The following is a 23,680-nucleotide window of genomic DNA, read 5'->3' as shown; positions in this document are numbered from 1 at the left end:
CCAGGTGGGCAGCCCCACACATGTGGCTGGCTGATGGCCCCGCCTGCCCCAGACCTGCCCCAGGGCCCTGCCACAAGACGCTGCTCTTTTGGACAGAATGAGGTGAAACCTCATGGCTGTCCGGCCCACTGGTCCTCAGGACCCTCTGAGGGCCGCACACGCCACATGTGCTAATCTTCACTCATCATGGAAAGGGATGACACCCCAGGACTGAGGGTGCAGGACTGAGCTTGGCTGTGGTAGGCAGATTGGGGGTTGGTCCCTGAGCCCCCTTCCCTAGAGGTCCCCCCCACAGACTGCTGCTCCTGCTCACACTGACCTGGCCTAATTTTGAGGGAGTTTTAGGAAGATTCCCCAAACGGCCTCGAAACCAACAAGACCGCACAGGCTGGGACACTACGCATGTCTGTGTGCACATATGCACACGTGCACACACGTGCATGTGTCTGTGCTTACACACACACATGGAGACAGGAGGGCCCAAAGACAGCAACTGCAGTGACTTGCCTCACCCTACGCTGTTGACACAGGCCTCTTGTCTCCCTTGTCACTTCGGGTGGTCTTCTAAAAGGCAAGCCTCTCTGCAGGAAGCCCGTGTTTGGCCAAACCTATGCCCTCGCCCTGCAGGCCTCACCTCCTCCCACGCCTGCTCACAGGTCAGCCACCCACACCCCACTCCTCCCAACCCCACTACTTGGGGATGGGTCTCGCAGCCCCCACCTGACGGCCATGAGCCCCATCAAGGCCCAGGATGTGTTGTGGATCTGGGACGTGGCACTCTGTATGTAACGCCGCTGCTCGCAGGACTCAAAGTCTTCCCCCCAGCCCCCATCCACCATCTGCTGGGATAGCAGGAAGTCACAGGCCTGGGAGACCGCCGCACACACAGCCCTGTAGAGACCAGCAAGACAGGAGACGCTGTCACTCCAGGGAGGTCCCAGGCCCGATGGCCCACTGGCCAGGCGTCCCCAGGGGTAAGGGGAGGAGAATGGTGGGGGGGAGGGAGGCAGTCTGCACCCCAGTCCCACCCACTATGTGAAGTGAAGGGCACAGAGACACCTGCCTCCTAGGTAGGCTGGGAAGATAAACTGAAAAGCTCTCTGGCTGCAGATGCCGCACAGGTATGACCACCCCGAAACACCACAAAACAGAGCTGGGTGAGGTGGCTGGAGACAGCTCAGATCTGAGCCGCCTCCCTTCTCTCAGCCCAGCCCAGAGGGTATCCCACTGGGCGTGGGGGCCACGCAAGCCCAAGGTGCCCCTCCACACACAAGCCAGAAACTTCCCAGAGCAGTGTCTTTACTAGAAAGGGTGCTGTTGGCTCATGAGCTTAGAAAAATACAAAATATTTCAAAGGAAAAGACACCCCCAACAGAATGTCCTGCTGAAAAGAGCCTCACTCCAGCAGGGACAAATGCCCATACTCACCCGCTGCTGTAAGTCTGCCCCATGCAGGCGAAAGCTTCCAGCCCAAACCAGGTGCCGTAGGTGAAGCAAACTCCCCAGGAGCTGGAGGGGAGACAGAGGAGGACCTCAGCCTTGCAGTCTCATTCAGAAGGGTGTGTAAAACAACAGGAATTCTGCCGGACTTTGGGAACACCCTCCATCACGGAATCAAGGAAGCTGGGGTGATTTGCAAGAAACCCATCCACATAGCCTTCAGCAAGCAACTGACTAGTGCCCCCAGGCTCTCAGGCCAAGAAAAACACACCTGCCACCCCCAGCCCTCACAAGATGGCTCCAGCTGCTGCCGCCACAAAGCAGTGTAAGAACTGATGCACACCCAGAGGAAGGAGTAATCACAGACACAACAAACCAGGCACCAGGCCACCGAGCCCTTCCAACACACTTGGCCAAACCGCTTTAACAGTGAGCTGAGCAAGCACCGCCAGGGTGAGGCCAAGTGTTCAAAACTGAACAAGGCCCACCAGAAATCTGTTGTTGGCAGCTCACTCCCGGAGCACACGACTGAGCATCACAGGAGCACAGAAGAGCAGAGCCCTCCCATCCCACGCGCACAACCGGGAGCTCACTTACCCTTCCCAGGAGCCGTCAGCCCGCTGCTTCTGCCGACAGAACTCCAGGCCCTGCTCAAGCGTCTCCCTGGAACACAGAAGGATGGCTAACCAAGAGAGCAATCCACCCACCCTGAGTTCACCCGTCCCACGGCCTCAGAAGAATGAGCAAGGTCTCCCTTACAAAAATAGGTAAAAATAAGCCAACAGTTGAGAGAAGAAATGCAAAGGTCAGAGAAGAAGGGATGAGAGGGCAGAGGAGGGAGAAGCAAACTGACAGTGAAAAGAAATGCAGGAGGGAAGTAAAATGTCAGCAATGAACCCGTATTACAAGCAGCTACAGATACAGACAAACTCTGTTTCACCGCAATAATGTCACTGACACGAGTTTCAGTAAATATACAGAATGAAATTTTAAAAAGAAATGAAAAATTAGAAAATAATAGATTTTGAGGGCAGAGATCCATCCTAAGTCTAACTGGTACTTTAGGAGAATAACTGGTTCCCTGAAAAGGCCAGAGTGAAGATACAAATACACCCTCCAAGGTGACCCCTGTGACCTTCACCAACAGATACCCACACCCATGTCATCCCATCCCTTGGGCGTGGGCAGCACCTAAGACTTGTTTCCAAACAACAAATTGCAGCAAAGCTGATGGGACATCACTTCCGTGACTCGGGCACAGGGAAGTCTAGCTTGTCTCGCAAGCAGACTCCCTGGCCCCTCCCAGCTTCATGAGACACCACAGAGGTGCCCAGATGGCAAGAAACTGAGGGTGGCTCCAGACAACAGTCAGAGAAGAAATGAGACCCTGAGGCTGACATTTTGCAAGGAATGGAAACCTGCCAGCAACTACATGAATGCCACAAGACCCTCCCTTAGCCGCTGCTCAGATGAGATCCCAGTCCTGGCCGGCATACTAGCTGCAACCCCATGGAACCTGCAGCAGAGCACCTGGTTAGGCTGTGCCTAGGTTCCCAACCCACAGAAACTGTGAGGCAACAGACATGTGCTGTTTGAAGCCACCAAGTCTTAGTAATGTTGTGACTCAGCAAGAGATAACAAAGGATGAAGGCACAAATAAATAATACTAGCAACCAAAGAGTGATGTGACCACAAGTATAGTGGAAACTAAAAGGTTAAGAGAAAATAAGAAAACTTTCGGCAGCATATGGGAAAACTCAGAACGCACAAACTACTGGAAAAGTAGCTTCTCAAAACCACCTCAAGCAGAGAGGGAGCCTGGATGGTTCTACAACTACTAAAGACAGGAGTCACTTTGCCCAGAAAAAGAAGTCCAGGCCTAAAAGTTTAAAAGGTAAGTTCTACTAACTCACCAACAATGATCATTCTAATGTTACACAAACTCTTTCAGGAAACACAGGAGGAAGGAACACCCCTTGTTATTCTGCAAATCCAACAGACCATATAAAAGTGATGTAGCAAAGCACAATTTTCAGGCTATTGATTAATGAACAGATGCAAAATTCAAATCTAAATATTAAGAAACTGAATACAGCATAGATATATGCCAATACTAAGTTGGATATATGCAATACTAAGTTGGCATAAAACCCCTCCAGAAACAGAGGGGTTTTAACACTAGGAAGATCTATAGTAATCATCTATGACATTAACATATAAAAGAGATTATGTTTATCATCCTTACAGAGATAGAAAAATTATTTCCTAAAATATAACACCCATTCACAACAGAGGGAAAAAACAACTTAACAAAGTAGCATTAAAAAGAACTTTGTCGGGGCGCCTGGGTGGCTCAGTCGGTTGGGCGTCCGACTTCGGGTCAGGTCATGATCTCGCGGTCCATGAGTTCGAGTCCCGCGTCGGGCTCTGTGCTAACAGCTCAGAGCCTGGAGCCTGTTTCAGATTCTGTGTCTCCCTCTCTCTCTGACCTTCTCCCACTCATGCTCTGTCTCTCTATGTCTCAAAAATGAATAAACGTTAAAAAAAATTAAAAAAAAAAAAAAAAAAAAAAAGAACTTTGTCAGGAGCACCTGGGTAGCTCACTTGGTTAAGCATTGCACTTCAGCTCAGGTCATTATCTCATGGTTCATGAGTTGGAGCCCCACATCGGGCTCTGTGATCACAGCTCAGAGCCTAGAACCTGCTTTGGATTCTGTGTCTCCTCTCTCTCTGCCCCTCCCCCACTTGCGCTCATGCTCTCTCTCTCTCTCTGCCCCAAAAACAAACATTTTAAAAACAAATCAAAAGGGACACCTGGGTAGCTCAGTCAGTTAAGCATCCGACTTTGGCTCAGGTCATGATCTCACGGTTTGTGAGTTCAAGCCCCACGTCGGCCTGTGTTGACAGCTCAGAGCCTGAAGCCTGCTTTGGATTCTATGTCTCCCCCTCTCTCTGCCTCTCCTCTGCTTGAAGTCAGTCTCTCTCTCAAAAATAAACATAAAAAAATTTTTTTTTAATTACAAAAAAAGAACTTTGTTAACCTGAAAAAGGGTAATTAACAAAAACCTACAGCAAAAATCATTCTAAATGGAGAAATATTGGAAGCAGTCCCCTTTAACATCAGGAAATACTACAAAGATGCCACTACTGCCACTTCTGCTATGCAGGCTTAGCCAAGGCAGTAAGACAAAGAAAAATATATCATTTGCAAGTGATAGGACGGTCTAGGGAGAAGACTCAAAAGAAGCCAAAATTAATTAGAATATAAAGAGTTGCCCAGATGGATTCACTGGTGATTTCTACTAAACATTTAAGGAAAGAATTATACAAAGTGTCTACAGTGTTCTCCAGAGAATAGACAGAGGGAACACTGCCTGATTCATTCTATGAGGACAGCATCACCTGAATACCAAAAGCGAAGACATCACAAGAAAGGGAAACTATAGAACATTATCTCCCAGCAGCACAGACACAAAAATCCTCAAGAGTATTAGCAAATCAAATACAAGAACATGAAAGAATTATATACCACAAACGATATCCCAGGTACATAAAGCTGATTCCACATTCAAAAATCAACTAATATACTCTATTAAATCAACTAGGCTAACCCAGACCCAGTCACAAAAATATATTACAGGATTCCACTTACATGAGGTAAGAAAAGACAGAAAACAGAATGTGGACTGCCAGGGAATGGGGGCAGCAGAGATGAGGAAATAAAGCTAACAGGTACAGGGGCACCTGGGTGGCTCAGATGGTCAAGCGTTGACTTTGGCTCGGGTCATGAACTCGCGGTTCATGAGTTCAAGCCCCACATATCTCTGTGCTGACAGCTCGGAGCCTGAAGCCTGCCTTGGATTCTGTGTTTCCCTCTCTGCCCCTCCCCCACTCGCACTCTGTCTCTCTCTCTCTCTCAAAAATAAACATTAAAAAAATAATTTAAGGGGCGCCTGGGTGGCTCAGTCAGTTGAGTGTCCGACTTTGGCTCAGGTCATGATCTCACGGTTTGTGAGTTTGAGCCCCACATCAGCCTCTGTGCTGACAGCTCGGAGCCTGAAGCTTGCTTCAGATTCTGTGTCACCCTCTCTTTCTGTCCCTTCCCTTCTTGGGCTCTGTCTTCTCTCCTTCAAAAATAAATAAACATTAAAAAAATAATTTAAAAAAAACAAAAATAAAAATGATTAAGGTGATAAATTTCACATTAGGTATATTTTAACACAATAAAAAAAAGAAAAAGTCAACAGCATAAGAACCCATGACTCCACGTTAATAAACAAACAGGGGAAAAGCAAACAGTAGAACACCAACTAACACATATGGAAAAAATGACAGTTTTGTAGCCATCATATAAATAATGATTCAGGCAAAAATCATCATCAGATGATAAAACTAACAGGTAGAAGTTTGATGAGAAACAGGTCACTTACATAATCTAACACTTTCTCCCACAAGAAAAAAACAGTAACTTCACAGTGGAGAAAACAAGTGGTCATCACCTTAATCACAGGGTCCATGTTGACGTGCGCATCCTGGTGGCATGCACTAAGAAGTCCCCATCACTTTTGTAATCTTCCTGACATAAATGCGTAATTTCATAACCTGAATCTAATCATGAGGAAACACCAGAAAAACACATGTTGAGGATATTCTACAAAAACTTGTCACGAGCCTTAAGAATGTCAGTCGTCAACCCCAAGGAGACACTAAAGGATTGTTCCAGGGGGAGACTAACAGCTGGCAGCTCAGTTCAGTGACCCTGGGTTAAATCATGAGGGAAGATTTTGCTATAAAAGCAACTTGGGCAATTTAAATGAATTCTGTAGATTAAACAATAGGATTATATCGACATTAATATTATATAGTGTTAATACTGTGACTTGTATTTCCATAAGAGAATATCCTTGTTAAGAAAGGCTAAAGCATTGGGGCATCTGGGTGCCTCAGTCGGTTAAGCATCTGACTCTTGATTGTGATTCAAGTCATGATCTCACAGTTCTGAGATCAAGCCCCACGTCTTGCTCTTCACCCTGCTTGGGATTCTCTCTCTCTCTCTCTCTCTCTCTCTCTCTCTCTCTCTGCGCCCCTCCCCCACTCTCTCTCTCCTTCTCTCAAAAATAAACTTAAAAAAAATTTTTTTTAAAGAAATGCTAAAGATTTTAGGGATTAAGGCACATCGCATTTGCAATTTACCCTAAAATGATTTTGGAAAAAATATACGTTGAAGGAACACAATGAAGCAAATGTGAAATGTTAACAGCTGAAGCATCTTGGTAAAAGATAAAGAGGAAAGCTTTGTACTACTAGTATAATTTTCCTGTAAGCTTGAAATTAAGAGAATTTCAAGTCAAGGTAGTAAAAATGGAATGTTCCATATGTGTAGCGTCACAGTACCTGGCTACCTCAAACTATATCTCTAAAACTCCCCCAGATAAATTTAAAATTTTAATATAATAAATTAATACATTTATTTAAATGCTTCTGTTCAAACTGGCAAGAGATAAAAATGGTCTAGAGCTTTAACACAGTTAACAACAGTCACTCTGTGCTTCCCGAACTGTTGCCCCCACCCATCCCACTATTCCCCTTGGGTCAGGGAGTCCAGGCCGACAGGGGAAGTGACTGGGACCAGGACAACACTACCAGGAAAGGGCAAGGGTGGAGGAGGGGGGGATCTCCCCACACAGGCTGACCCTAAAATCATGTGGATCTAGGGGAAAATAATGGTTCTGGATGAAGATTTAGCAAGAGGACACTAATTAAGGTTAAAATGGGGAAAAGCTGAAAAATGACAATGAAAATTTAGAAATACCCAAGACACTACTGGGCCACTAAAACAATGAAATGCCTACAACCATCACAACTCCTGCAGGAGGAGAACGGGACTTCCTGACATGGAAAGTCATCCCCTGCTCTCAGACTCCTCGCCAGCACCAACTGAGCCTGCTCTATAGGACCCATGGAAACGTGGAGATCAAACAGTCCTCACAGATTCCTCCCAGCAATGATGAGCTGCTTGCTTCTGCATTCTCCAAGATTCCTCCAAAGGGCACACTTTACTTTTTTTTTTTTTGAATACTTCCTAAAAAGATGATCCATTAAAAAAGGTCAATTACATGAGAGTGTCACTGAGGACAAGCTGTACCCGGAGGAAGGGACCAGAGATCACCCTTCAGCGCAGTGCATGGCTCGTGGACCCCCAGGCCCAGGTGACAAAATCACGACGAGACAGAGGTGACAATATCATGACTAGACAGACACAGCAACCCCCCAGCAGCTGTACCACCTGTCAGGACAGAAGAAAACCAGCAAATCACAACTAGAAAATCCTCCATTTTTTTTGGAAATGAAGCCTCATACTCCTGAACAACTCCTGGCCAGAGAAGAACTCACAACAGAAATAATTTTAACCGAATGATACACCAAGACTTACTGTATCTTAAGTGCACATTTAAAAAGCCTGAAAATCATTTTAGTATCCATCTAAGTTAGAAAAAGAAAGTAGAAAGAAAATAATAAAGAGCAAAAATTGGTGAAACCAAAAACAAACATCAAAAACATAAACATAGCTAGACAGAATCAAAGACTAAAGATGGTTTCTGTGAAAAGACTGGTGAGATTGATAAGCTGCTGGTGGAGAAGAGGTCCAAGGTGCCAACATCAGGAAGGAAATGAGGCTATCAGTGGCAAGGGAGCTGTTGAGCACCGTGGGCAAGCTCTGTGCTGATCCACAGAAAATGGAGCTAAACAGCAAAATCCCCAAAACTGATAGAAACATAAACAAAAGGAAATCTGTACAGTTCTATAACAAGTAAAGAAACTGAACCTGTAAATAAAAATTTAACCCTTTCCGTCAGAGGAAACTCAGATATAGCACAAACCTCACAAACTCTTCCAGGAAATCTAAAAAGAAAATATACTTTCCAACTCCTCTTACAAGTCCTGCGTTACCTTCTTGGGAGAGCCTGACAAAGACATTGAAGGGAAAGAGCAGACTGGTTTCTCTATAACCACAGTGGTAAAAATCCTTTCAAAAGTACTTTTCTAACTAGATCCAGCGATATCCAAAAAAGAAAGCACACCACGACCAAACTTGAGTCTATACCAGGTTTGCTGTGAAGCATGAAACAAGGAGATCACACTGGATGAAGGGTTATCTACAAAAGTGAATGAACGTACCCCACAACACAGAGTCCACTCCTACGTGTCATCAAGAAAGGGGTACCCTGGGCAAGTACAGAGTGTTCCCAGCGGGATAATTCACAGGAACCCACTGAAAGGCTCCCAAGGATCCAAGACAAACCAATGGATAAACAAAGTGTGGCATCTGCGCCAAACAGAAATGCCGCCAGCAAAGAGGGTGGGCTGCTGCTCCGCAACCACCAGCCTGGGCCTCACCGAGCACCAAGCCGAGTGAAAGAAGCCAGACCCACGAGTCTGGCTGTGGGACTGATTCCCCAATTGCAGGATCAGAGCAGCCCGAGAACCAGGAGGGCAGCTTCTGGTTACATCTATGTGCCCACTTGGTGATAATTCATTAGGCACCACACATAGGAGATCTGTACACCTCTCTGCATATGTGTCAGACGTCAACAGGACAGGCTTATTTAAAAACTACCGTTTATGGGGACACAGGTGGAGTTGGGGGTACAGATCTTTCTGACCTTCATTAAGAGATGTGAAAAGTAAAAAAAAAAAAAAAAAGAGATGTGAAAAGTAACTCATTTTTGCATTACAGCTCTGCCACTCTGAGCCCTCAATACACATATTTGATATAGAACTGACTTCAGAACATGGATTCCACTTTTACGCAGATTTTTCTCGATAAATATCATACTGTACTGTAAATATATTTCCTCTTATTATTTTAATGTTTTCTTTTCTTTAGCTTACTTTATTACAGTATATATAACACATAACCTACAAAATACATGTTAATCAACTACTTATGTTATCAGTAAGGTTTCTAGTCAACACAAGACTATGAGTAAAGTTTTTGGGTAATCAAAAGTTGTATCCAAATTTATGGGGCGCCTGGGTGGTTCTATCAGTCGACTGAGCATCCAAATTCAGCTCAGGTCATGATCTTCAGGGTCGTGAGTTCGAGCCCCACATCAGGCTCTGTTGCTGACAGCATGGAGCCTCGAGACTGCCTTGGATTCATTCTGTGTCTCCCTCTCTGCCCCTCCCCTGCTTGCTTGCTCTCTGCCTCTCTCAAAAATAAACATTAAAAAAAATTTCTTTTTCAAATTTTTTTAATATTTACTAATTTTAGAGAGACAGAGACAGAGCGTGAGCAGGAAGGGGCAGAGACAGAGGGAGACACAGAATCCAAAGTAGGCTCCAGGCTCTGAGCTGTCAGCACAGAGCTGACAGGAGATTCGAATCCACGAACACTGAGATCATGACCTGAGCCAAAGTCGGACACTTAACCAACTGAGCCACCCAGGCGCCCTCCACCCCCCCCCCCCAAAAAAATTTTTTTTTTAAGTTACACACAGATTTACAACTGCACAGGGGTTTGGCACCCCTAACTCCAAAGTTGTTCAGTTCAAGGGTCAACTGTACTTTAGGGCATACAACTAGACTCAGGAACACTGGAAATCCCTTCTGTTATTAAGTGAGTTTTAATCCACAGAGTCCCCTTCCTGCAGTGAGCCACCCACCCCAGCAACAACACGCTCTGTGTCCTGTGTGGCAGCATCTCAGCTCTCGGCTCCTGAGCTGATGACACCCGTGGCTCAGTGACCAAACATCCCTGTGCCAAGACCACCCTTACCGGATCTCCCTGGCCCTGTGGTCCGGGAAACGCTCATGGAAAAGTTTCAGTGCCTGCATCACAGCTGAGGTGCATTCCACATATGTGTAGTCAATCATGATGTCCCCTGGAAGAGGGAAGGAAGAATCGATGCCTCTCAGCTTCACCTTGTTGCCCAATTTGGCAGCTCAGACCACACCACGAAGAATGCAAAGATCATAACACGCAGACCTACATGGAACATCCAGAGCCTGAAGGTCCTCCAGAGGAACAAGGCAAGAGACCCCAGTGACTGGCCCAGGAGACACGGCCACTGGTGGGGGAGAGTGGCCGGCACATACACAGTGACCTGGAGGCCCATCTGGCTACAGGAGAGCTAAGCCAGTGGGAGGGGAAAGGAGAGGGGTACAGGGCAGAGCCACCCCAACTAGACCACATTTAACAGTTACAGAAGCGAGACAGAGACCTGCAAGCAGGGTACAGGGGCATTTGCAAGGTTTGCAAGGAGAAACTCAGGTGAAGGCACTCAGGTAAAGCAGCTGCCCTTACAGACCGGAACCATGCGCACAGCAGGGAGGACACAGGGCTAGGGGGTCCCTACCGACACCCTCTTGCCAGGTGCCTGAGCTCCATGAAGAGCACAGCACGCAGGACACAGGGTGGTCTCCACGGAGGATGGAAAACAGAGCAGGAGCCAGCCCAGGCTCGAGCCAGAAAGCCAGGTGACTCCTCTGCCAACCTCCGAGAAACAAAACCACAGCTTTTCCATTCACAACCACAGGCACTATGGCCACCTTCAGAGGCCAAGGAGCACAGAACATTCCAGTGTTTAGGGAGTGCTCCTTAAAGGATCCACCGTCATCTGCCAACACCTTTGTTGGCACTGCTCCCACCCTGGGGGAGGAACTCCGGGCTCTGGTTGGCGAATCCATCTCAGGGCATGCAGGGCCCCTGGGTCTGCGTACCACCTGGCTGGCCAACCACTCACCAAAGACCTCCGAGGGGTTCAACAGCTCCAGCAAGTAGCCCCCACGCTTAGTCTCATAGGTGGCAAACCCTCCATCAGGATTTCTCATGTCCAGCAACTAAAACCAGAGAGAGGGCATCCTGAGAGTTCACTCATGTGGTTAAGCAGGCGGGAGAGCCCACAGGTTGTGGCAGACCATTCTAGAAACACCCAAGGCTAAGACGAAAGGGGCAGGGATGGGGAATGGGGGACCAGTTCTCATATTAAACTGAGACCTTCAGTGCCTAGAGGAGTGGGCCACAACTTTATCAATCAGGTGCTCTACGAGTGACCATCTGGGACCCTGACATGCACCTGCTTATCCATTTATAAGTTACATGTGTGCTGCCAAGCCACACGCTCTCCATTGTAAAACACGCACAGAGTGGGTGTACTGAAAGGGTTTTACACAAAAACAAACAGAAGTTCTCATCTTTCTGCAGATAACCCGTGGAGAATACCAGCCTTCCCGAAGGCAGCCCCTGGGAGCAGCCAGATATGCAAGCCTCCAACACAGGGCTCACAGCTTCCCAAACACAGATGCTGTCAGAGGACATGCCCCTCTGGGCTTTCAATCTGGCCCTGGGGATTTGTGGACACAAAAGCCACGGGAAGTGCAGCTCCTACGCAGCACGAAGTGGACCCAAGGGGTGGCGGCGGGGCAGCCGGGTCTCCCTCGTGCCCAGCAGCCTTACCACAGCAACAGCATCATAGATCTGCTCTCGTGCGACATGCTTGGTGACAAAGGGACACTGTTCTTGCAGGAGAAGGATGGACTTCAAGGCCTCAGCTGTGCAGTCACTAACAATCCAGCCACAATCCAGCGTGCTGAAGGGGAAGCCACCCTGGAAAGTGTGGGGCCAGTCATGGCCAGGGCAGAGGGCCGAGCCCGTACCCTGATCTTAGGACCACCCGAGGTGATGGTACCTCCCTCACCCAGGCAGAGCCCTGGCCACCATAAAGGTGCAGCCGCAGCCCCACACCACACACATGTAAACAGCCTCCCAACCTGCTGTGAGAAGGTGTGCACTGCATCCACACTCCCACACGCCCAGAGGAGCTGCCCTCCACCCTCTGCAGCTCCCTCATCACCCTAAACCACATTCCGACAGCGTATCTGGTATCTGCATGTACTGCTGTCTAATAGCATCTCTGAGGCACAGGTGTGTGTGTGTGTGTGTGTGTGTGTGTGTGTGGGTGTGTGTGGGTGGGTGTGTGTGTGTGTGTGTGTGTGTGTGTGTGCACAAAACACTTGTCGTGGCAGCATGAGGAAGCCCCACACGGCTCACTAACTCACCCACACAACTCCCCAGTCAGGGAAACCTTGAGTGTGTTGGTGAAGCCCCACACCGTGTGTCTATCAGAGCAGGAAGCCACAGGAGACCGAGGAAAGAGCCCTCTCAACTAGCAAGGCATAGCTAACTGTGGTGGTCTCTTTTGGAGCGCAGGGCGTAGGACTTGGGGCAAACAGGGATGGCCGTGGTACCTTGCTCATCTGGCGGTAGTACTTCTGGTAGTCAGGGGGGCTGTCTAGCACCTAGGCGGCATCCGCATGGCACATGCAGAAAACAGAGAAGGCCCAGGTCACCATCAGATGCAGACACCAGGGCCAGTAGGGGCTGGTGCAAAATACACAGGGACCAAGAGCCACTGGCCTACTGCCCTCTCAACCATCGGGGCCAAAGGCACCCTTTAAAGCATCACCCTGTGGCCCAAGGCCTGCCACCCCCATCCACTGCTGGGGAAACATGACCAAGGCACCACGCGGCACCAGAGAGGGCAGACCAGGGTGTCAAGGCAGAGGTGAGGAGGCGGTACCTCTGCGTGCAGAAGCCCCACCACCCCCAGGTCAGATCCGACCTCACCTGTGAGATCCGGAGAAACTCATGTGCCTCCTGCAGGGAAGACGAAAACTCGGGCCTGTGCTGTGCCCCCGCCTGGAAGAGACAACAGAGGCTAAGCTGCTCGCTGACACAAGCCTGCACAGATGAAGTGGTTCCCAGACAATCCTGGTGACGTTTTGCCACCACTGGGAAACAGGAGCAAACTCACCAGAGTCTCAGGCTCTGGATTCTGCTGACAAGTCAGAAAGATGTGACAGAGAAATAAAGTAGGCAAAAGAGACAGTCCACACCACATCCAGTGGAGCCCAGCCCAGCCCATGTCCAGAGGATCCCTGCCCCATCTAAGGCAGACCACACGTGGCCCTGACCACTCTTCAAGGTTCTCCAGAATGTCACCACTCTCAATCCTACCAGCACAAAAACACATTCTGGTTTCCCTCCAGCATGTGCTCAGAGGTACCCATAATGAGCAATTTGAATGTTGAGAAAAGCCTAGAGCCCACTCTCCCTGCTAGAAGCTTCCTGCCCTGTCTCCCCAGGAACAGACCTTATACGCTCCCTACTCCTAAAGCCTCCCAGCTGGCAAGATCACTGCCAAAACTTCTGGGCAAGATCACTGCCTCAGCAAGACCATCGCCAGAGGCCTCGGAGTCCAGGTGGACAAAGAGCCAGGGCCAGCAAGTGCCACGTCCACATTGGGTGCAGGGGTGGACACCCAGGAAAGTCAATTGGAGCCACGGGAGGCTAAAAAACAAGGAGGCAGAGCCACGTACCTCTAGCAGAGCCTGGATGGCAAATGAGGTGTCCCACACCTGTGAGCCGTTGGTGCCCTGCACGCAAGCACAAGCCATTAGAACAGCAGCTGCAGCCGGGCACTTGGGTGGCTCAGTCAGTTGAGCATCCGACTTCGGTTCAGGTCATGATCTTGTGGCTTGTGAGTTCGAGCCCTGCATCGGGCTCTGTGTTGACAGCTCAGAGCCTGGAGCCTGCTTCAGATTCTGTGTCTCCATCTCTCTCTGCCCCTCCCCCACTCATGTTCTGTCTCTCTCTCTCTCTCTCTCTCTCTCTCTCTCAAAAATAAACATTTATTAAAAAAATTTTTTTTTAGAACAGCAGCTGCAGCTCCCTCTACCCACCCACCACTGCCCAGGATCCTCGGGGATCGAGGGCACCTCAAGGGCTGAGGAGGAGTCTGGGGGCTCACAACAGCTCCTGCAAAGTGGTGGGAACCTAGCCAACTCCTGACCTAGGCTCCATGTTCTGTGCACCCCTCAATGCCCCTGAGGGCCAGAAAGGGGACGTCTCTGCAGGCAGATGAAAGTCAGGCAGCTCCACCTGCCTTCACTAGGCCACCAGTTGGGACAGAACCCTCTCAGGGCACTTCCAGTATCTGGACAACCACTGCCTGTGACCTCCACTGTCCCAATACCCAACAACAGGCTTTTGCCCCAATCACAATGATGACCCAAAACACCCCCTCACTTCTAAGTACACCTGGAGGTGGTGGGGCCTGGCTGAAGCCTCAACAGAGCTGGGAAGGCCCCCTTCAAATCCCACCCTGGGAGCCTAGTTCATTGGTCAACACTCTGGTCCCACCAGAATGCCAGTGGCCAAATCCCAGTGACACTAAGATAGACGGTGACAGACACCTGGATGATAGGGACAGGGATGGCAATGCCAGAGCCTTGCCAAAACAAAAACCATGGCCTTGCAGGACAATATATAGGAAGGACACCTGCCACCAGGAAAGCCTCCTGGCCAAAAGAAACCTGAACTGGATCAAGCCTGAGGGTCTAAATGCCAGTTGCAGGAAATACAGGGCACAGAGGAAACAACCAGTCAGATCCAGAAGGGGGATGCCCTAGGAACCAATCAGTCATCCAGGAAGGAAGGGCAAGCACCCAGAAGACCACTGGGCAAAAGTGGCTTCGAGGACCAGTCACCTGGCTCAAACCCTGATGCCAACAAACCTGCCACAAAACCAAACTAGGGACTGTCATCAACCCCATAAGGCAAAAGCAGTGTGATTTTACAAGAACAAATAAGCTGGGGTGCTCAAGGAGTCAGAGGGGATGGAGAGCCCACACAGGGGTTTGTGACCTGCCTCCACTTGGCATGTAAGAGTCAGGGAGCTGGGAGTAAGGCAAGGACGCCGAGGCAAGCTCTGTACTGGGCAGTGCTGGGTCCATGTGTATCTGTCCCAAGGGCCAGTGGCCTATCTGACCCAAGAACACTGCCAGAGGCTCTGTGTTTCCACACTTAGCCAGGTGGGTGACAGTACACATTGTCACCAAAACTCCCACAGGGTGAGGCAACAGTTCCCAGGCTGACCGCTCTCAGGTCAGCCCTAGCCACACTGTGACCAGATACCTCCACCCCCAGGGTCACACACAGGAAATGAGCCAGGGAGGAAGGTGGTGGCAGAACACCATTTACGATAAATGGCACAAAAAACAGAGCAGCGGACACAGAGAAGGGCCACAGGGGAGCACATCTCAGCCGGGGGTGCGAGGACACAAGGCTGGGGGCATGAAGCACAGGCTCCCCTCCTTCCTGCCTGACGCCCACCTCCCATAGGGGAGTTGCAGACTCTCAGCCTTCCCGCAGCCTTTGGGGCCTGTCGGCATCGCTGTCACACGGCACACGCCCAGGAAGCACCCCGGCTGTCCCCTCAGACTCAGGACTGGGGATACCAGCGGCCGCTCAGCACGTGCTGCCAGAACTCACTGTGGGGACTTATTGAATCTTAACAAACCTAAAGAGCAGGAATGGTTGAAAAGGAAGCAAACGGCCACGGCTTTATAGCCTTTACCTGCATTTTCATGCCATCGAGACCCAGCCTGTGAGGACAAGAAAAGCCCAGGTCAGGAAGCAGAGGGCAAAGAGCTGAAGTCAGGCGGCCACCCAGAGCCCGGCTCACCCCACTGCTGGCAGCAGACCCACCTGGCAGACCCACCCACCATGGTCCCAACTGCAATCAGTGACTGACCCATTACTCTTGTCGGCGAGGCCTTTCTGACATTCACCAGAACCTGCCCCATGCACCCCCAGGCTTCCTAGCTCTACCTTCCCAAACCACCAGAAGTTCTTGCCACATAACAAATCTTTCAACTCAGAGATAACCCTCACCATCTTCCACACAACCCCTGAAATTCCTGGTTCCAAATGTCACTATACACATACGTGATCTCCACGCCTGCCACTGTGCTGGGGAGGCCCCCACGCACGTCTGCCCTTGGCTCTCAGCCATGTGCGTCAGGGACCAAGTGTGATGCTGACCAGCCACAGGCCCTTCCAGCTGCACTCACCAGAGGTAATCAGGAATCCTGGAGATGTGCTCCTGGAAGGCAGAGGAGTCCGGCCCGTCCACGTACCAGCGCACAAGCATGTTGATGGTTTTCGAGATCTGCAGGAGACACAGCTGAGTCAGGACCTTGCTCCAGACCTGTAGTGGCTCCCAAGCATGAGGACCACAGCCCAAACACTGGGCCCCCAGCACAGCCTCGCTCCGGGCCAGATAAGACCTTCGACTCTAAGCGAAGCAACTCACTGCTCACCAGGCCCCGAGAGCCAGAGACCAAGCCAAGTTGTGCCGCCAGAAAGGGAGATGGGAACGGCCTGGGGCACGTGCACAGACAGAAGACAGAGCGTCCTGTGAGAAACAACGTGAGCCGAGGCAACTGGTGAGCAAGCACAACCACCATGAGGGCTGGGGGTCCCCCACGTGGGCATGCAGGGTGTGCCTTGAATAACTCAGAGACGCAGAACAGGATGACAGAGAGACAAGACCTGTGTGGCATGGACTGCTTGCTCATGACAGAATGTTGGGTTTTTTGGTTTTTTTTAAAAAATGATTTGATACTTTTTTTTTTAATTTTTTTTTTAACGTTTATTTATTTTTGAGACAGAGAGAGACAGAGCATGAATGGGGGGAGGGTCAGAGAGAGAGGGAGACACAGAATCGGAAGCAGGCTCCAGGCTCCGAGCTGTCAGCACAGAGCCCGACGCGGGGCTCGAACTTGTGAACCACGAGATCATGACCTGAGCCGAAGTCGGACACTTAACCGACTGAGCCACCCAGGTGCCCCTTGATATATTTTTTTAATGTTTATTTTTGAGAATGAGAGCGAGAGAAAGCGCATGCACGAGCATCAGGGAAGGGCAGAGAGAGAAGGGGACAGAGCATCCAAAGCAGGCTCCACACTGACAGCACAGAGCCCGATGCGGGGCTCAAACTCACGAACCATGAGATCATGACCTGAGCCGAAGTTAGATGCTCAACTGACTGAGGCAGGCAGGCGTCCCTGGACAGAACGTTCTAAAGGCCCAAACCTCCCACTCTGGCTTCTCATAAGCAGTTAAGTGCTGTTCTCATGTAGGTCAGCCATGCTTTACTCAGTGCTGAGCCGAAAGCCCATGAAAATCACACTGCTGCTAAGGGAACACGACTCACTGCTCCACTGCTCCGTCGAGGCAGGACAACCCACCAGGCTGTCTGAGGCCCCACAGAACACCAGGGAGCAGGCTGCAGAGCGGAGCTGCAGGATGCCACACCAACTGGACTTCCCCAGAGAGGCCGCGGCACGGCCCACCAGGGGCCCAAAACAACAACGTCCCCCGCAGCTGTCACCCCACGGCCGTAAGGCAGCCCCCCAACCCTGCACCGGCTGGGGTACACCCGCCTTTGCATGCGTGTCCACACCCGGCCTCTGTCAAGCTCCACAGCCTCATGACGCAAAGCCAGGTCAGGAGCCTGGAGGCTCGGAGGAGAGAGCTCCGAGTCACCAGGCGCGGCAGGAACCAGGACTGGAACCCGAGAGCCCCGGCACTCCAAACCCCACAGGACAAAGGCAGAAAATGAGTTCTAGGGAAGACACTCAAGAGAGGCCAAGCATCCCTCCCAGCAGCCGGAGAGATCTTGAGAGGCAGCCCCAGGAGCAGCACTACACACTCACCAGGTGACAGGAAGGGAAGGGAGTACTAAGTGCAAGACACAGGGGACAGATGGGGGTCCTCTCTGCCAGGCTCTCATGGGAGACATCACCTCCAGGAAGACCCCCACTCCCAGCTCCAGAGACTGGCCTCGAGACGGCCTTCTGCCCCAGCTCCTCCCCCCACATGGGCTGCAGTTGGGTGCCCACCCCAGGCCCAGACACCCAGCAGTGGGATCACTGACCGGGCCAATGCTAATGTACTTGGAGAAGCAGTCATCGGCCACGATGTGCTCGTATAGCTTCTGGATGGCCCGCTCCCGCAAGCTGGTGCTGTGGTGGCCCTCGTACAGGTTGAGTAACACTGCGGGGAGTCAAGGGTGTCAGCACAGGGCAGCACCTGGGGCCTTCCCCATGACCCTCCTGGACATCCTGGTATGCCGCCCTGCCCTGTCCCTGATGCCATGTTCAGGGTCCACTCCCCCGAGTGGAACTCCAGCCTGGGTGCATCTCAGCACTGACTGGGGCAAAGACCCAGCTCCCACCCCAGGGCTCAGCACAGAAGACGTGAGCAAGACGACATGTGATCAAGGGAACATGACCCACACGCGGCACCCCATGCTGGCCCCCAAGCCACCAGGGTTCTCGCAGGAAGATGGGTCTGAGCTGGGCCCCACAGGGTCCTGCCCCTTCTCCCCTAAGGAAGGAACAAGCGTGCCCTCCAGGCCTGCAGCCTCCAATCCTCTTGTCCAGGAGCCCCAGCCACAGGCTTGCTCCAGAGGTGAAGACAGGGCAGGCCTACTGGACACGTGGCGCACACGGTAGCCCTGGTCACCACAGGACCCAAACGACAGGCGGTGAGGAAGAGGAGGAGAGTCAGCATCATTTTAGGTGTAGGAGGCCCACCAGCCCCTCAGAAAGCACCCACCGTACACCACACGGAGCAGCCAGCTGTGCGGCGTGTACAGATCATCAGGGCACACGTTGTTCCTCTGCGCCGGCCAGTCGATGCTAGCATAGTCCTCCACGTAGAGCTCCTGGGGGGCAGCAGCGCCTCAGCACCCTCCTCTGCCCACTCCCTTCCCAAGGGCATGCCCAAGGAACATCTGCACCCCTAGCCCCATCTCAGTACCTCCTTCCCCAAGACACAGCGCAGGCCAGGACTCTGCTCACAGGTGCCCTGAGGCCATCCCACCGTGCAAGCCCTTTTGGGAAGTCACTTATGATATGGGGAGGTGCAGGATTCACCCCCACTTCACAGAACTCAGCCCTGCAGGGTCTCCGGCAAGCAGGCGTGTACAGTCGGGACTCAAGGGTAACCCCACACCTGGGGTCCCTGCCCAGGAATTCTTACCTGACGGAGGCTCTGGACCAGTGGGTCCTCCTTAGCGCTCAGCCGGATGGCGTAGCAGTAGCTCATGGGCAGGTAGACCTGTCGGCAGTGGCACCAGAGTGTGGAGGGATGTGCAGGCACCCAGTCAGGAAACAGCCTGGGGAGACGGCATGTCAGCAGGAGATCTGGCCCCACCATCACCACCAGTACAGCCCAGGCCCTTCCAAGGGTGGAGTCGGGGTAGACGGCTATGCTCAGCCCAAGTCGGCATGTCACAGCCACGTTCCTATGGGGTGCCAAGGAGCACAGTCTGCAGGAGTGACAACCACTCCTCTCAGTTCAGCTGGGCACATCCTAAAACCAGGAGACTTGACTCTTAAACTTTCAGGACTGTCTGTGGGTTCAGCTGGGACAAAGGTACCACAGTAATATAAATTGTTAATAACAGAAACAGGGTGAAGGGTCTACAGGAACATTCTGGACTATCTTTGCAACTTCTTTGGAAATTGAAAACTGTTCCAAAATAAAAAGTTTACCTAAAACCCTTCAGAACTGGCACATCTTCCCAAGGACTGAGGCTTGGAGAGTTATCACCACCAACACGTTTTTGCCCAGTTATCCTGACCTCAGCATACACAGTTCCACCAGCTTCCCACGTAGGTGGGTACCCAGAGTATTTTCCCCACGCTTTCCCTTCAAGCCTCCTATTCTCGTGTGTGAGAGGCATGGGCATGCCAGTCACAAGCTGGGCAGGCTCCCGCTCTCCCAACCCTGTCCTCAGGCCACTTCCCTCACCCCCTCAAGGGCTTGTCTACTCACTTTAAAGGGAGGTATTTTACAATCTCTCTGTAGCTGGTGGTCCAGGATCTCTGGTCCCCCTCCTGCACACATTCCTTGCATCTTCTACCCACCCCTTCAAAACCACTCCAGGAAAGACTGGCAGTGCCCTCACAGCCTAGCACTGACTGCCAGATCCACCATGTAGGGGCACAGACAACAAACAGTGCTCTGACACCCACACACCCTCCTGGCACTCTGCCCATTCCTTACACACCAGGCAGGTCCAGGGTGCAGCCAGCAGGCAGCCAGTGAGCACCATTGGGATAGCCTCAGAATGCCTCCCGGACTCCTCCCAAGTGTAGGCCTTGGGTAACAGACCCCCTCCCACTGCCTCCTCACTGCCCCTCAAGGCTGCAAAGGCTTGGCCCTCAGCACTTTCATCAGGATCTTTCACCCAATGCCTCTCCTCTACCAAAGTCATCTAACACAGAAGCCCTCCAACCTCCCTGATAGCTTTCTGGGGGGCTGCAACATCACTCGTGTGCTCCCAGGAGCCAGCAGGGGCTCTAGCAGGGGGCTCACCTCCTGACGGGGACTCTGGGGGATCTACACACACGTGAATGTTCTCTGGGAAGACGCCCATAGCTTTCAGTAGATATTCACAAAATGTGAATATCGTTGATTGGAAGTATCACATTAGTGTTGATTTGACTAAACATTTTTTTATTTATTTATTTTGAAAGAGGAGAAGGGCATGTCCACGAGCAGGGGAGGGACAGGGATAGGGGAGAGAGAGAGAGAGAGAGCAAGAATTCCAAGTAGGCTCCGTGCTATCAGCGCTGAGCCTGACATGGGGCTCAATCTCACAAATTGAACAGTGAGATCACGACTTGAGCTGAAATCAAGAGTCAGATAATCAACCTACTGAGCCACCCAGGTGCCCCGATTTTACGGAGTATTTAAAAAGCATTGTGGTTCTGTTGTAACATGGAAATTCTTCTCTTTTAAAGATACACACTGAAGTGTTCACAGATAAAGTATGATGTCTGGGATTAACTTTCACATTCACCAGCAGAAAGCTAAGGGAACAGAACAAACAGCACAGCACACTCCAGTGCTGAGGCTGGCAAGGGCTGCATGGCCTACTGCCTTCTTGTCTCCACTTCTACAGATGCTCAAAACATCCATAACAAGACACAGGACAGCACTGGTTCTCCCAGCCCTGCAGGGCCCCATCCACCTGCCACATGGCCCACCCCCACGGTACCTCCTTCCGTCCTGCCCAACTGGGAACCCCTTCCATCTGTCTGCAGGATTCCGCCAAGCAGGCCTCCACCAGGAGCCTAACACAGCCTCACTTCACAGAATGGACCGCCTCTTCATCTGGGGAACAGGCAGCAAGCGATCCAGGGCCCATCACACAACTCAGCAAGGCACTGGCAACCCAGCTACACATCAACCTCAGAAGGACAAACATACCACATCTCTGGGAACAGAGTGTTGAGGCCTTCCCAGCTATAAACATTCAGGACAGCCAACCAGAACTTCCCCCAGGAGGGGATGGCCACAGCACCACCTGCAAAAGAGAAAAGGCCCAGATCATCTGCCTCTTACTATGAAGATTAGCTCCTCAGAAATCACGTGTACCTCTTCTCACATGAACTGAAGATAGTGCTAAGGATCCTCCAACCCCAGATGAGCAGCAGGTTCCAGCGCTGCTCAGAACCACCCAACAGCACAGTTGCTGAGTGGAACCAGCTGTTTCCCCAGAATAAGTGTGTCCAGCCCCAAGACAGACATTCATAGCCTCCACCTGCAGGAAGGCAGCTACCTGGGCAGGCGAGGGGCCCAGATGCACGCAGCAGCCTCAGGCCTAGAGAAGGTGATGAGGGGAAGTGAGCATACACTCAGCTTCTCTCTTTGGGGGACCATACCTAACTGTTCCTCATCTGGGACTCCCTACTTGGCAGACATGTCCATGCCCCAACATGGCGTTCAGAGACACTCAAGACGCCAAACTGGGGCCACTTCCAGAAGCACCAGGCCTAGGCATAGAAACACTGTCCAGGACATGCTTCCCAACAAGGCCTCACCCCAAACCCAGGTGTGTAAAGTCAAACACCCACAAAGCTACTAGGAAACTCCTTCACCACGCAAGGAACCAGAAAGCAGCCTTGAGGCTAACGACGAGTTCACCATCAGAACAAAACCTGTGAAGAACAACGCAGGATCTATTAGAATGTCCACCAAGAGGCTTAATCTAGCCTGGTGGGTCAGGAAGCGCTCCCACAGAAGTGACAACCACAGTGCTGGATGAAGGCTAAGTAGAAGTTCCCGGGCAGCAGGGTGGGAGTGGGTCAGGAGGCTCTAGGCAGAGGAAGTACCACATACAGGGCCCAAGGTAGGAAGGGGCCTCAAGGAACTGACGGGAGGCCTCTGTGTGAGCACCGAGAGCGAGGAGGACAGGCAGATCATGGAACGTCTGTGACACACAAATGGGAGAGACCTTGCCCAACCTGTAGAGCAGCAGGAGCCAAGACGCCCCCCAGAGCTATAATGTGTCACCTTCAGAGTCCAGAGGGGAGGGAGAGGCGCCAGCTGCTGGAAGCCCCACGGGGTGTGTGGGAGGGTGACTGTGGGCTAAGCAGAGCCAGCTGCCTTCAGAAAAGCCACTCCAGGTATAGCCCTGCCAGAAGCACACTGGCGGACTACTGGCTGAGTCTTTGCCATTATGTGAGACAAACGGGATTATGTACTTATCTTAATTCCCTTTTTTTTTTTTAATTTTTTTTTTTTTTTTTAACGTTTATTTATTTTTGAGACAGAGAGAGACAGAGCATGAACGGGGGAGGGGCAGAGAGAGAGGGAGACAAAGAATCTGAAACAGGGTCCAGGCTCTGAGCTGTCAGCACAGAGCCCGACGCGGGGCTGAAACTCACGGACCATGAGATCATGACCTGAGCCGAAGTCGGACGCTCAACCGACTGAGCCACCCAGGCGCCCCTCTTAATTCCCTTTTGAAACAATACCAGTGAGGTTGGAATGTGTCCATCTCTTTCTGCTTTGATGGATCCCTTTTCACATATTTCACCCAGGATTTCAAATGGAGGCTGATCTTTCTAGTTCTCATTTGCTAGAGCTCATTATGCCCAGGTGATATGGACCCTTAACCCAGTGCACGCTGTGTCAGGGGTACCTTTCTTGTGAAGAATGTTCCGGGCTCGTACCAAGTCAGGATCGTCAGGGCCAACACCCAGAATTCTCAGAGATACATAGTTGAGTGCAGTCCCAAACACTGTGGATTTGTCCTCCATGTGCCTAGGGGAGCAAAGGACAGAGTGAGAGAATGCCATGTTTCATCACTTGTAAGGAATTAAGCAAGGTTTTCAGCAAAATGTCCTCAGAAAATCAAAAATATTAAATTACCTTACACTGATACAACATGGCAACATAATAAAACACAGAACAGCAATTTTCCAGTAAGAATTCACGTGCCTCCCATAATTGAACAGTTCCAAAAGTGCCTGTGCAGGACTTGCCTGCCTCTTCGGCTTACTTCCCATGCCTGAATCAACATGACCAGTCCCA

The 23,680-nt window shown here is 51.1% G+C and overlaps 1 protein-coding gene across 4 annotated transcripts in view; it reads right to left on the bottom strand.

Moving 5' to 3' along the window:
- Nucleotides 1-23,680, bottom strand: part of LSS (lanosterol synthase) — a 43,367-nt gene that overhangs the window by 14,769 nt on the left and 4,918 nt on the right. For all 4 annotated transcript variants that reach the window (XM_060640668.3, XM_060640666.3, XM_060640665.3 and 1 more), the window contains 16 exons: nt 23,289-23,410; nt 21,572-21,668; nt 19,334-19,469; nt 18,908-19,016; nt 18,225-18,343; nt 16,357-16,454; nt 15,861-15,888; nt 13,822-13,878; nt 13,070-13,141; nt 12,691-12,741; nt 11,900-12,049; nt 11,187-11,283; nt 10,220-10,325; nt 2,038-2,103; nt 1,429-1,509; nt 721-891 (listed from right to left, as the gene is read on the bottom strand). In XM_060640668.3, the coding sequence (XP_060496651.2) occupies nt 721-891; nt 1,429-1,509; nt 2,038-2,103; nt 10,220-10,325; nt 11,187-11,283; nt 11,900-12,049; nt 12,691-12,741; nt 13,070-13,141; nt 13,822-13,878; nt 15,861-15,888; nt 16,357-16,454; nt 18,225-18,343; nt 18,908-19,016; nt 19,334-19,469; nt 21,572-21,668; nt 23,289-23,410 (1,560 nt within the window). The remainder of the gene's footprint in view (nt 1-720; nt 892-1,428; nt 1,510-2,037; nt 2,104-10,219; nt 10,326-11,186; nt 11,284-11,899; nt 12,050-12,690; nt 12,742-13,069; nt 13,142-13,821; nt 13,879-15,860; nt 15,889-16,356; nt 16,455-18,224; nt 18,344-18,907; nt 19,017-19,333; nt 19,470-21,571; nt 21,669-23,288; nt 23,411-23,680) is intronic.

Source organism: Panthera onca, chromosome C2, assembly GCF_046562875.1.
Source record: "Panthera onca isolate mPanOnc1 chromosome C2, mPanOnc1 haplotype 2, whole genome shotgun sequence".
Taxonomy (NCBI): Eukaryota; Metazoa; Chordata; class Mammalia; order Carnivora; family Felidae; genus Panthera; species Panthera onca.
Note: the sequence above shows the minus strand (reverse complement) of the source record. Positions and strands in the feature narration are given on the sequence as shown.